At 39.0% G+C, this 14,637-nt stretch overlaps 1 protein-coding gene across 2 annotated transcripts in view; it reads left to right on the forward strand.

The window, feature by feature from the left end:
• IQGAP2 (IQ motif containing GTPase activating protein 2) overlaps nucleotides 1-14,637 on the forward strand; it is a 286,332-nt gene that overhangs the window by 151,691 nt on the left and 120,004 nt on the right. For both annotated transcript variants that reach the window (XM_022594569.3, XM_022594577.3), the window contains exons 4-5: nucleotides 307-384; nucleotides 4,052-4,128. In XM_022594569.3, the coding sequence (XP_022450277.2) occupies nucleotides 307-384; nucleotides 4,052-4,128 (155 nt within the window). The remainder of the gene's footprint in view (nucleotides 1-306; nucleotides 385-4,051; nucleotides 4,129-14,637) is intronic.

Here is a 14,637-nt window from a genome sequence, read left to right on the forward strand (position 1 = left end):
ATAAAACATCCTAAGGCGTGCTAGACAGAAAATGGTCTTTGAGATTCTAGTTCAGAATTACCTCAAACGTGTGAATTCTGGGAACTGGGACGGTCCATCCCAAATGGTTGCAGTGTTGCTGAGATAGTGTCATCTCCTTTATTGGATCTCTGGTTGTTTTATATGAGCGTTCATAACACGATTCTAGGAGAAAGACAATTGAAAGCATCCTGCTAATGAAAAAAGTTATTACTTTTTTGACTCACTGTTTGTGCGTTCCCTTCTTTCCACACCCCCTCCCCCAACCATCACCCATCCTCACGTTAGAAGTCGGGCCTTCATTTTCGACACACGGATAACACCGTCCAGTGGTTAAGAGCGATGGAGTCTATTGGTCTACCCAAGGTAAGCCTGAACTGGGAAAACAAAAGGAGTAATGCAAACACCTCACTGTGGAAAGAAATTTAGCAGACTGGGGTACGTTAATGCAGCAAATGTCATTATTGCCTCAGAAATGAGAAATGTGAGAACTAACAGAAATATGGAAAGGCCTATAAAAAGTAACATACGGCAAGAACTCAGACTGAGAGCAGCCAGGTGAAAGTGTGTATAAATTAAACAAGGTATAAAGCAGAAACTGACACACCATTGTAAAGCAATTATACTCTAATAAAGATGTTAAAAAAGAAAAAAAACCCACTTAATATAAAAATAAATAAATTAAAAATATATATATATATTAGGACTTCTCTGGTGGCGCAGTGGTTGAGAGTCCGCCTGCCGATGCAGGGGACACGGGTTCGTGCCCCGGTCCGGGAAGATCCCACATGCCGTGGAGCGGCTGGGCCCGTGAGCCATGGCCGCTGAGCCTGCGCGTCCGGAGCCTGTGCTCCGCAACGGGAGAGGCCACAACAGTGAGAGGCCCGCGTACTGCAAATAAATAAATCAATTAATTAATTAATTAATTAAACAAGGTCGGAGCAGGCTTTGGCTGGTAGATAGTTGATTTAGAAGAGCCACCTCCCTTTTTTGTGTTGCTTTTTATACTTAAGATTCCAAGTCTCATTGTATCCGTATATATTGTATCACTATAAATCATCATTATAAATTTATTTCGATAAAGTATTATTATAAATCATAGTATCACTTTAAATTTTACTGGCTAGGGGGATAGAGCTCTTACTCTTGAAATAGATCTCCCAAATAAAACTCATTCAGCAAATATTCAGAACTTGTTAAATTCAAAGAGCAGGCACCCTTACACCTGTGAGATATATAGACAAGTGGAGGAAATGAAGAAATAATTACATGTGATAGAAATTGTAGAGCTATTTCTTAAACTTCTTATTTTGAAATAATTTTAGAATCACAGGAAGTTGCAAAAATAGTACATCTTTGTGTAAACTTCATTCAGCTTCCCCTAATGGTGACATCTCATAACTAGTACAGAATTAAATTGACATTGGTGTATTAATGTTAACTAGACTCCAGACTTTATTCAGTGTTCACCATTTTTATATGCATTCATTTGTGTGTGTGTGTGTGTGTGTAGTTCTATGCATGAATAGATTTGTGTGACCACCACCACAATCAAGATGCCGATACTGCAGAGAGGTTGGACATTATATATAGCATCCCTTCCCCAGCCCTGTCTCCTGGCAGCCACTAATCTATTCTCTATCTCTATAGTTTTGTCATTTTGAGAATGTTATAGAAATGGAACCATACAGTAGGTAACCTTTTGAGATTGACTTTTTTCACTAAGCATAATTCACTTGAGATGCATCAGGTTTCTATATGTACCAATAGTTCCCTTTTTTGAATTGCTCAATATGTACAGCTATTTTAAAGAAATGATTTAAGAGTGATCCAGCAAGGGTATCGGCTACTGACTTATTTAGACCTATGTTGTTGTTCTTATTAGTAATCCAGGTTTGCAATTAAAAACACACCCCACAACGAAAACAAAGGACTCCTTCATGTAAATTATGAATGCCTTTTTTTAAATACATTTGTGCTAATACCTGTTTTAACTCAGCTCCTTTTTTCTTGCAATAGTCAATGTTGATCTATTTTATTTTGCCTTTTTTTAATCAAACTACTTTCCCTTCTAAAATGTTGAAAACATTGAATAGTGTTCCTTTCTGGGCAATAGTTATAATAGAGAGTTCATATTTATTTCTAAACTGCAATTTAGTAAGTACTAACAGGGTGTTGAGTGGTAAACAGATTAATAACGACAGACATTGAAATGCAGTTTTTCTGTATGAGGCAGCATATGTTAAATTAGGATAATTTCATTATGATTTAAACCTTCTCAAATTGTGTGTATGTTGGACCACATTTATTTTGACTTTAAGCCAAACAAGTGATCCATGTAACAGATTCTATTTTAACCCTGATGTTTATTATGAAGTCAGTGATACATTACATTGCAGGAAATGAGAGGCCAACAGTATACTGAATTGACTTTGATATATTAATTAATTCCTTCATTTATCAATATGAACTGCCTACCCTGTGCTCAGTGTCATGTTACACATTGGAGTTACAATGTTGAAGAAAACGTTTCAGTAAACTATAAATTGATCCCATCTTCTTCTATAAATTGAAGAAGAAGACATATTCATGATGATTTTCCAGGAGAAATATCAGTGTAAAAGGTTCTTGTTTAAAGAAGAGAGGGAGAGTTATAGTGGTCCTCTGCTTACACAGTAGAATTTTAAACCTAGTCATATTCTTCTGAATTGGGAATCCTCTTCTCATTGGTACTTTAACAGCAAAAGTATTAAAGGAAAGTTGGAAAGACCTTTGAAATTTCATAAGCTACAGATATTTCTGTAAGCCCTCAGTGACTGTACATTTGTAGCTCAAGAAGCTTTGCTTTTCTCTTTTCTTAGCTTTTTTCAATGTCCAGTAGAAAATTTTGCTTGAGTGTCAAGTACTACCATATGGTACATGATTTAATTTTAGTTTTTATGTCAAATTTTATAAAATATTTACTGAAAGCAAGTAATGCCAACAAGCTTATCTTAATCTCAGAAGCTTCAATCCTAATTACTCATTTTTGGTGCCCCATTCTGAAATCTGTTTCTTATTAGGCTTTTAGTTTCAAGCTCAAGAAGAGTATAAAGGTGTATTAAAAGTTTTAGTGTTCAGACTTTTCAGTCTACTAACTCCATACATAGATGGTTATCCAAAAGAAGCAATCAGGTGCTCAGAAAATGCAGGGATATTTATTGTAGTGACTTATAATAGGGACAAAATTGGGGGTAAAAAATTGTTCAACCCTGGAGAACTGGTTATAATTATGGTTCAAAAATATCAAAGAATCATATGCATCTATTTAGAAATAATGTTCTTACAGAGTAATGAAAGGAATGTAAAACAGTCATGTTCTATTAAGTGTTAAATAGGTTTGTAATACATGCAGTTTGGTTTTTAAACACTCACATACATAAACATAAAAAATCAGAGACATACAGAAAAAAGACTGGAAGAAAATATACCAAAATGCTAATAGTGGGGTTATAGGTATTTTTGGAGGTGGGGTTATAGGTATTTTCCTTTCATTCTTTATCTACTTTCCAGATTTTATTCAGTGAAAATGGATACTTTTTTTTTCTGCTTAAAGTAATACATGCATATGTGTGCATTGTATGTGTGTACACGCATATTTACGGAACTGTGTAGCCAAGTTCTTAACAACGTAATAAAATGCTTTCAAGAGGACACCCTTCTCTGGGCAGTCACAAGAGTGACTCTGATACAGAAAGCAAAGCCTACATGGGCTCATGCCTTGTGCAATGAAACTGCTGCCCAGCCCTGTGGACAAAGCCTTCTTGGAGTGGCTGACTGTGAATCCCCCACTCTCCTGAGCCACTAGGAGGCGCTGTCAGGCAAGGGACCAGATGCAGTGATTGGTCCGCATGAAGAACAAGATGAGGCACAACTGGAGTTTCCTCTTCATTTAAATAAATATAGAACAGCAAGGACAATCAGAGTAGGGTCATTTGGGAGAGTTAAAATAATTGTGAAAATAATAAACACATTTTTCCCTTTTGTTTTCCAGATATTTTACCCAGAAACAACAGATGTCTATGACCGGAAAAACATACCAAGAATGATATATTGCATTCACGCACTGAGGTGGGAAAAAAAATACATTTGAAGTCTAGGAAGTAAATTTAAATAAAACCACAATTTCAGTTTTGAAAGAGAGCTCTTTTTTTTTATTTCAAGTTTTTTTAATAATCTGAACTTCTTTTTAAATTGAGTTCTAAATTTGCTGGTATAAAATTAAGGTAATTGTCGCATAAAAACAGTACTTGAACTTGAAAAATATTTTTCTGTTTTTTTAATCCATTTCAAAACAGAAAACCAGAAAATGAATGAAAGACCTGTGAGTATAATAAGGAGAAAATTTTAATTGAAATTTCTAGGAATCTGATAATAATGTGCTACCATATTCTTCAGTTACGATCTACTTTACAAATATAGCCAAAATGCATCAAATGAACAGCTTTAATAGTCATACATTTGGTTTTCATACTCTTAAAATCGTTAGCTTGGCTCAATTCTTAGCATAGATTAATAAAAATCACTATGAAAAAGTCTTTTGAACTTTCGTTCACTGGAACTTGTACTGTAAGGGTAAAGAAGAAACTTAGAAGTTGCTTTAGATTAGTCAAATCGCGATACATTCATTTTTTTAAAGCAATTGTTTGATATCTTAATTTCTTTAAATATTGAAATTCTACCAGTCACAGATCGTTTCTTACCTTATTGGCCTGGGAGCAATGTGATTTTTAGATGGTAACAAAAATGATTCTAAAAATCTAGTTTGTGGCTGTTGTCTTGTGTGTACACAGGTAATGGCTGGAAGGCTTCACGTCTAATTAAATTTTAAATTTCTTTTAAAACATCTGCCTTGTGTTTATATCACTAGAAGTCATTTTCCTGGCACCGTCTTCAGCCTAGAGGTTTATATTAACTTCTTCCTGGCTTTCTTCCTCTCCAAAGGAGAAGATTTTTATAATAACTCATTACAATGCTGGCTTACTAAAGAATTTCGATTATGTCAAATAATTTGATTCTCCCACCCCATCAGTCCTTACGAGATTTCTTTGGAAGACGACAGTTGCTTGAAATACAGACCAAATGTAGGTGCCTATTCTGTGATTTCCTTTTACTCTAGTAATTTAGGACAACTGGGAAAAAACCGCTTCTCTGCCTGCCCCCTCATATGTGGCTAGTATATCATTATTCCAGCAGGTTTTCTAAAAGCTTTTTGTGCACAAGTGCTCATTTTGAGGAATATTATCAAATGTGTTGCCCAACATTCTTCGTCAAATGCTTTTCAGTGCCTAGAATCATCACTTAACCGTTCGTGACCTGCTAAGCCAGCCATTAGTTAATCATTATGGTATCCATGCATCAGGGTGCTAATCTCCAAATCCGTAGCCTGCTCGTGGGTGTCTTCTGTAAGCTTAAATTGATTTCCTGCAGTGGACACCTGGGGTGTTAATGTAAGCAGCTTATAAAGAAATGGTGCGCTAAGTTCCTTTCTGGTGATGTCACTGTTGTAAAGAAGTTACAGAGAATAGCACTGAGGCTTACAAATGTATGCCTGCCATAGTTTTAACAATGGCTTGAACAGCTTGGTAAACAAAGAAAAGGCAACTTCCTGCTCTCTCCGACAGTTTTTCTCAGGTATTTAGTTACTCATCCTGGAAGTCTCGGTTACTGGAGCAGATTCCTGCCGAATGTTATTCATCAGATCTGACCTTAAGTAGGAATTTTAAAAGTAGGATCTTGAAAAGCAATATTCTCTTAATAAACGGCATTCTCTGGGAGACTCTCCCTCACTTTTCTCTGTTCTAAACTTACTGTATGGCTGCTCCTTGATGGGGAACGGAGAAGTCTCAGGTGTATCTAAAGTTTTTTCTATCAAAACATTTTCCTGCTATGGTTTAGAATGCAGACGAGGCTGATATTCTGCTCTGTTGGGCCAGACACATTTGGAAGCTGGATAGCAGGGCCATTTCATTAAGTACAGTGGGTTTGGCCTCACTGCATGATTAGAAGTGGTGCTAAAAATGAACAAAGACATCCTCAGCCATTATATCCTGGCTGCAGATACAGCAGTGTTGTTGCTGTAGAGAGTTGGCATTACCTGCCAGGGAATTAAGCAGGTCAGAAGTTCTGATTATAGATCAGGAGCCAGGCAGGAAGATCCTCTGCCTTCCTCCTGCCCCAACCTGTGGGCCTGACTTGATCTACAGAATTCACGCCTGGCCCTGCCAGCTGGTCTTCTGTTCCCTGTCTTCTTTTTTTTTTTTTAACATCTTTATTGGAGTATAATTGCTTTCCAGTGGTGTGTTAGTGTTCCCTGTCTTCTTGATTTGGGCTTAACAACCTCATTAAGATGCCCTGGGTTCTTGCCCTTGCTTCCTGCTTGTGTCTACTTTTCCCTTTTCCTGCCTGCCTCACCTTTTCACTTGATTTCTAACCCCCGTGCCCAGGCCTGCCATTCATCACTCTCTCTGTCAGTTCAGCTGGGTGTTCTCAAGCCCAGACTCCAGCTAATGTTAGCACAGCAGCCCCGCTGGGAATCCTGAAGCTCTGCCTAATGTAGAGACTCACCTCAGTAATGAGTGGCCTCATGCTCTTTTCAAAGAAATGTTTATCATCTTTTCCTTATTTAAAGTAAAAAATATGTTCATTGTAGAAAACATTGGAAAATTTGAAACTGAGTCCCCCTAAAACCGAGTTCTTCTGGCAAGTTTATGATTAACCTCTCTCTCTAAAACATTATTCACTTTCTTATCCTGCACCTGTTCCCCCTCAAGATTGAGGAGTCTCAAAGAAAAGGGTGGATTAAAGCTGAGCAGGACCCTCTAGGGCCTTCCTGGGTACACAGCCCCCTCCATGTCCCCTGTCTCTTGTGGACAGAAAAAAAAAGACTTTTGTTTCCTAGGCCTTCCCCCAGTTCCAAAGAGCAGTCTCAAGTAGTAAATGATTAGGACACAGGACTCCTAGTTCCTCCTGAAGGGATATAGATAACAATCTGATGCATATCTCTGAGTTCTGCAGAAACTAAGACCCTCTCCCAGGTAGAGGATGGTGACTACATGCTGAGCATAAGCATGTAGACCTCAGACTGGTGGAACCAGAAGGTTGAGGTTCCCAGAACATCACCCTGTTACCTCACCACCAACCAATCCGAGCTGATCCTGCATTCTAGGACCCTCTCCCCTAACATTTTCTTTAAAACCCTTGCCTGAAAGCCATCAGAGAGTTCGGGTCTTTTGAGCACAAGCTGCCCATTCTCCTTGCTTAGCCCTGCAATAAACCTTTCTCTGCTCCAGACGCTGACATTTCAGTACCAAGTGACAACGACTGTTTGTAACTATTTTGGTGTTTTGGACTTAAAATATATATATGGCATGTTTTCCTTTTGTGGCTTTATTTGGAATATTTAAAGCCTGCACAATAAAAGGAGCCACCTCATGGAGTGAGAGCCTTGCTAATGAGTTACTGCTAATTTTTTTTCTGTCTGGAAGCCATGGAAAAGAACACTTTTTGCCTGTTATTTATTGCTCAATGTATTAAGCAACTGTTAAATGTTTAAACATTATACAATTGAATTCCTTTAAATTATTAAATTTAGTAGATTTCTTTTAAAAAAATTTTTTTTTTGATGTGGACCATTTTTTTAAAGTCTTTATTGAATTTGTTACAATATTGCTTCTGTGTTATGTTTTTTGATATTTGGCCATGAGGCAAGAAGCTCCCTGACCAGGGATCGAACCTACACCCCCTGCATTGGAAGGCAAAGTCTTAACCACTGGACTTCCAGGAAAGTCCCAGTAGACTGCTTTTTTGAACACCTCAAATACCTTAAAACACAAGTAAAATGCCCAGATACGTTATTACAAACTTACTACACTTAAACCTATCCTAAAAGATCCATACTACAAGTTTCACTCGTATTTTTGTTATTTATCCACTAATTTTTTTTTAAACAGGAAGCTTGCTAACCTCTCCTTTTATTGTTATTTTTATTTATTTATTTTTGGCTGCTCAGGTCTTAGTTGCGGCACGCAGGATCTTTCGTTGCGGCGCACGGGCTTCTCTCTAGTTGTGGCATGCGGGCTTATTAGTTGCGGCACGTGAATTAAGTTGCCCTGCAGCATGTGGGATCTCAGTTCCCCAACCAGGGATCGAACCCACATCCCCTGCATTCTAAGGCAGATTATTAACCACTGGACCACCAGGGAAGTCCCTCCACTAATTTTGACTCATCCTAGGGCTGTAATATTTTGATACCTACCCAGAGTTCACATGGTTACCAGAAACAGAATACCTCTTCAGACCCACCCAGGTTACAGATCTGGTTTCTAACCAATCAGTTGTCAGTCAGAACATGGTGCCAGTTTGGGTTCTTCTCCTAAGGTGAGTCCAGCCTTGGCCACCAGGCATCAGACTCAACTTGATTTGTGAAGTCAGCCAGACCTTGTCATTTTTCTGTCTATGGCTTTTGGGTAGGTTTTTATTTACCATCCAGTCTCCACCCCCTGTCACCCAGAAATGATTTTCTTCCACGTCTTACTTGGCCAGTGTTACATAACCCATTGTCCTGTCATCATGATGTATTGGCCTGGTGTGTTAACATTATTAAAAACTGATGCATGCCTTTTGAATATTTTCTTGAAATTAGTTGGGCATTCTAGAGGTTTCTGCCCCGGGAGATGAGGGATGGACTCTGCTTGATGCTCTCTGGGACCATTTGGCCGATAGCACGTGGGATCCTGTTTCTGGATCCTCTCTCTGCTTGGCTATTGAGTGTGACCATCAGTGCTGAACCCTCTTTTCATCTGGCTATTTTTGTCACCACCTGTGCTCCTCAGTCTGTTCTTATCTTGGGACACTTCCGTGGTTTTCCCGACTGTTTGGCTTACTCAGAGTTCCTGGTCTTTATTCTTTCTTGTAGTATAAATAGTACAAAAACAAGCACATATTTATACACTATAGACAGACATAGAAAAAACAAAGCACCTGTATTTTCATGACACTTCCCAACTTATTAAAATCCATACAAATATTATGTGTGTCTTATTTTATCTCTGTATTGCAACTTCCTTTTCGTATACTTCACACCATTCTCCTTTGAACATCGTTTTGAACTCCAGGCCTTTCTCAGATCTAACCAAGATTAGTATCTTCTTTTTTGATGAACCAGATTGCTTCCGTTTTGTCCTGGGACCTCTTTCTGGCCAGCTCCTTGGTCCTTGTAGCTCTATCCCTTACATTTCTTTGAAATATCCTTGCTTTGTGGTCACAAGAGGATGTTCCAATCCTGCCCTGATTATTCCTGCCTTAAGGTATAGAATCAGCTACCCTTCAAGGATTCCTTTTAAGGTCATGTGTTTGTAACAATTTTCCTAGATTAAAGGATGAGGCTTCTGGATTCTGCTTTCTTACTGAATAAAGTTTATTTGACGGTTAAGATTCTGCTACACTGACAGCAGCAAGGTAAAGGCATGCCTGCCTCCCCTCTGGGTAAGGATGACTGTTCCTGCGGCAGATTATGTGGCTGCTGTCCAGAGGTCATGTTTTCAAATGCAGTGAAGATACCCAAATAGCACACCTTCGAGGCTTCAATTTGTGAAAATGGCTGTGGCAGCCGCACTTCTGGTTGGCCAGCTGTTCCAAGTACCCTGACTGTTTTGTGAAGAAGGCCTCCTCTACCAGGTCTTCCACAAGGTCAGGTGGCTGCTTTGCTAACCAGGTTGCCTTTGAACCAGTTCCTCAGGTACAAAGTTAATGCATATGTTTTCTTGTCCTATTCTCCCTTCCCTTGGGACCCTTTTCCTGTTAAGAAACCAGTTGATGCCTTATACCAGATTGCTTGCATCTCGGACAGAGAACATATTTGCCTTTATGAATAGCTTCCTCGAGATAGTTCCTTAACCCCAAGGACAGACTGTAATCCTGTTTTCTCAGGAGGGAGATCTAGAGGTGGCAGGATTTGGGATTAAGGTGAGGGAGGGCAGCTGCACCTGCCATATCTTTCAAAATTCTCTCCACTGTTTGTACCATCTTCTCTCTCCCTCTTCCTATCCCAATTTAGTATTATGGCTCTACCTTTCCATCCTACTAAATTCTAAGCTGTTTGAGGCTGTAAACCATGTCTTGTCACCTAACACAGCACATGCACCATTGATTCCAACTTGAAGTCTCTGGAGTTTGTGTTTTTAACCTTTCAGATGGTTTAACTGAACTTATTTTTCTATGATAAGACTGCCTCAAGATTCCCTTTACTTTTTATTGAAAGTTAGGTATAGAATGCTGGATTTTGACATGATATTAATAGGGACACATGTGACTGTAAGATGGAAACATAATTTTGTCCTGTGGGTAAAACCGTTTAAAACATGGAGTCAGTAAGGGGAAATAGTAAAAGATTCTTAGTGTTGAAAGTGGGGAAACCACTGTGATAGGTTATTAATAAGTGGTTTCTATGAAGACTTAAGTACCAGGATAATAGCAATAATAAAAACAAAGACGAACACTTACTGAGCTTTTAATTACGTGCCTGACACTGTTCCAAGTACTTTACGGGTATAACCTCATTTAATCCTCACGACATACCTTTTCTGTACACACTGCTATTAGTCTCATTTTATAACCACAGCAGTTGAGGCACAGAGTGTCTGGCCAAGGTCACACAGCTAGTGGCAGAGTTGGGATTCACACCCAGGCTGTGTGGCCCCAGAACCTGCAGTGTTACTGAGGCAGCCAGTCATTGGCCTCAAAAGAGAGTCCAATATTTCCAGACTACTTAGAAAATGAAAAGAACAGTGGCATCATACTTGAACTTCAGCACAGGTCTCTAAGCTGTTATATTTAGGATATTTATAAAGGAAGAATCCCAGAACTTCAGAACTGGAGGGACCTTGGGATGTTGAGTCCAAGGATGTTGATCCTTCATTTCACAGATGAGAGAACTGAAGGATTAGGTTGTGTGACTTGCGCAGAGTCACACATCGAGATATTGCCAGTCTGTGGCCAGGATACAGGGCTTGACTCCAGTTCCGTCTTCTTTCTGGTCAGCCATGGGGCTTTGATTTACAAACATTCATCTCCCATGTTATAGCATAAAATGAACTACGTATGATGTGTTCCAGAAAAGTTGAAATAAATTCAGCCTCTGCCTTTTAAGTTTGTATTTTATTACTGTAGCACCTCTTAATGTGTATATTGAAAGTAGTAGAAAAAAACTCTAATAGGTTTGTGTGTGTGTGTGTGTGTGTGTGTTTTACTTTCTTTATTGCTCCCCATACTTGAACTGATATTATCAGTATAAATGGGAGCACATGGGCCAGTGAGGCTTTTGCTGCCTTAGGGCAACCCCTCTGTAACTGGCCTCTCTCAGCAACACAAATGTACTGTACCTTTAGTGTGATAAAAAGCTAGCTATTTCACACCAAGTGCTTTCTTATACATGGGAAGCAATGGTGACATTAATTCCTCAGCTTCCTTTAGAATGCTGTCAGCTTCTTTGTGTTGCTCATTAGGCACTAAAGCTCCTTAATAAATTCAGTGTTGAAGAGCTCCAAGAAATTGGTGATTGGGCAGGCTTCTTTTTTATTTTTACGACTAAGATTCTGGATTTCCTATATACTTCAGGTAATGAATTCCCTCATTTGAATTTAAATGCTTGGGAAGGAGTGGGCTGCTATTGCTGGTTCTTTTCATCATGGGAATTCTGAATAAGTTCAGTTTCCTAAGTAAACATTTGCCCCTTAGACTAACTTGCTTGGAAGCACCTCCCACACAGATTCGGTATATCACTCCCACACTATGAAAAGTCATCTTTTCAAACTTCAACCTCAGAGATAAAGTAAATGTTGAAATCTTAAGCCAAATAAAAAATACACGTTAACATTTAGAAAAACATTTTTGGTGAAACTGTGTAAAGGCAAATGAGATTTCTACCTGATCCTGACTAGCTTAGGAAAAGCTGATCTGAGATAAATCTAACTCAATTTTTCTATTCAAAAGGTAACTAACTTCTCAGCTCCACCTTGTGGTAACTTTTAGTTAAACCAGGATGTTTGCTTATTGTGAGATTTACATTATACAGCATACAGTGGAGAAGTAAAAAGTATAATCAGAAATAGTCTTCTAATTTCTTTAGTACCATAGGGGAACATTAACACTTTTGTTAGTGTAATTAAGTTAGTTCATATTACCAACAAACCTATGTTGTGTGGAAGACTAAATACCTTTATTTTAGGGACAGCACAGTAGAGTAAAATATTTTTTGTACAGTAGATATTCCATAAATAATAATAAAATGAATGACCGGGCAAACAAAGGAGATGCGGTGGAAACCGTTTTGTCAAGATATTTGAGCATGGTTGTCTTTCTCTTTACAAAACTGACGTGAAATGGCTAAAGTAGTGGGTTTGGTTTGGTTTTGTTTTATTTTTTTAATTATCTGCAGTAAGAAAGAATGCTATCCGCTGATCAGAAAATTAGATAACCCTTGACAGAAAGCGAACAGATAGGTTTGGATTGACTGAGAAATAAGACAGAAGACCACAGCCCAGAAACCACTGAGCCATTGCAGCAGAGCTCAGAGCTGCTGTGGGGTTTGCTCCAAGCAGAGATGGAAAAGGAGAGCCCCTAAGCTAGCAGAACTGGGCTTAGACCCGCTGAGCCCTCTGATCCTTCCCTAAGGCAGCAAGTGTAGTTGCTGATGGCAGGGTAGCACACGAGTACCCAAGGTAGCTAATGACTGCAGGAAGACACAGGGAACCCCAATCTAAGAAGACAAGACACCGGGCACCCTCTGGGCATCAGCCCCGTTGTTCCCCTACTGTCTCCCTAAGGCTGGCTTCTGTCATGGGGACCTGCAATCAACAGTGACAAGCAACAAGTCAAACCTTAAGATTTCCCCAAATCAGGAAATACCAGACATTTGAAGGAAACCAACGCTGTGAAAGAGGAATTACATTCAACAAACAGAACCAACACCCAAGGAACAAATGAAACCAGTAAAATATGTGCACTTAGTGAGTCATTCATTTTATCTATTTAGCAAATATGCTTATACATAGCAAAACCAAAGATACAACTAAGAAAGAGGAAAATTGGATGTAGATTAATTTAGAAAAGGAACTAATAAAATTTAGTTATCTAAACTTTTGGTGCATAATATGAAAATTTGAAAATGCATCTAGGGGACTTACCTGGTGGTGCAGTGGTTGAGAATCCACCTGCCAATGCAGGGAACATGGGTTTGAGCCCTGGTCCGGGAAGATCCCACATGCCACGGAGCAACTAAGCCCATGCACCACAACTACTGAGCCTGCGCTCTAGAGCCCGTGAGCCACAACTGCTGAGCTTGCGTGCCACAACTACTGAAGCCCACACGCCTAGAGCCTGTGCTCCGCAACAAGAGAAGCCACCACAGTGAGAAGCCCACGCACCGCAACGAAGAGTAGCCCCTGCTCGCTGCAACTAGAGAAAGCCCACGTGCAGCAATGAAGACCCAACGCAGCCAAAAATAAATAAATAAAATAATAAATTTATTTTAAAAAATGCATCTAAAATTCTAGATTATCTCAACATTACATAGGTGGGGAAATAGAAGTAGAAATACATTAAGGATAGTAAGTATTCATTAGCTTAGGCTTTGATGCAAGAATAGAAGTTTAAAGTATGTTAAAACTAGCAGAATATTAATGCAATACACATCATAAATACACACATATATAAAATTTGTTAGAAGACATTTTATGGGTGTCCCCTAGTTAAATTTTACTGATGCATTTTCAAAGTTTTTCCCATTGAATTATTTTTATTTTTTGTCAGTTCAGTTTTTTTTTTAATTTAGTTGTAAAAGGGAAGAAGAAACTACAGGTACTGTGAAAGAATGGAAGTAATAAAATGATACATTTTTGATAATTTATGGATCTATTTTTATTTTTTCAAATATGGCTTGATTTTATTTTCCCAGAATTCTTTTGTAGCTTTGCCATACCTGTCTGTATAATTCTGTTGAATTTTGTCATTCCTGTTACTAGAAAGGAACGTGTGACTAGCTTGACATTTTATTTGTTCCACATGACATGAGCTCCCTTTTACCTGGAATATTTTTCCCATGTGATAAATAGTGAATTGGTTCATAAAATATTATGGTCTTGGAAATGTCAGCATACTAGTTTTAATTACAATGACTTGTTTGGCATGAACGTTTGGTAGTAAAGTCTTTAGCGGCTGTATAGTTTTATATCCTTGACAATCTCTAAAGACCTAGAATTTGAACTAAGGAATGGGGGCTTCCCTGGTGGCGCAGTGGTTAAGAATCCGCCTGCCAAGGCAGGGGACACGGGTTCGAGACCTGGTCCGGGAAGACCCAACATGCTACAGAGCAACTCAGCCCATTCACCACAACTACTGAGCCTGTGCTCTAGAGCCCACGAGCCGCAACTACTGAAGCTTGCGCGCCTAGAGCCCATGCTCCACAACAAGAGAAGCCACTGCAATGAGAAGCCCGCACACCGCAACAAAGAGTGGCCCCTGCTTGTCACAACTAGAGAAAGCCTGCACGCAGCAACGAAGACCCAATGCAGCCAAAAATAA

This window comes from Delphinapterus leucas, chromosome 3 (assembly GCF_059928025.1).
Source record: "Delphinapterus leucas isolate spDelLeu-1000000601 "Yukka" chromosome 3, BTC_Dleu_Yukka2, whole genome shotgun sequence".
Taxonomy (NCBI): Eukaryota; Metazoa; Chordata; class Mammalia; order Artiodactyla; family Monodontidae; genus Delphinapterus; species Delphinapterus leucas.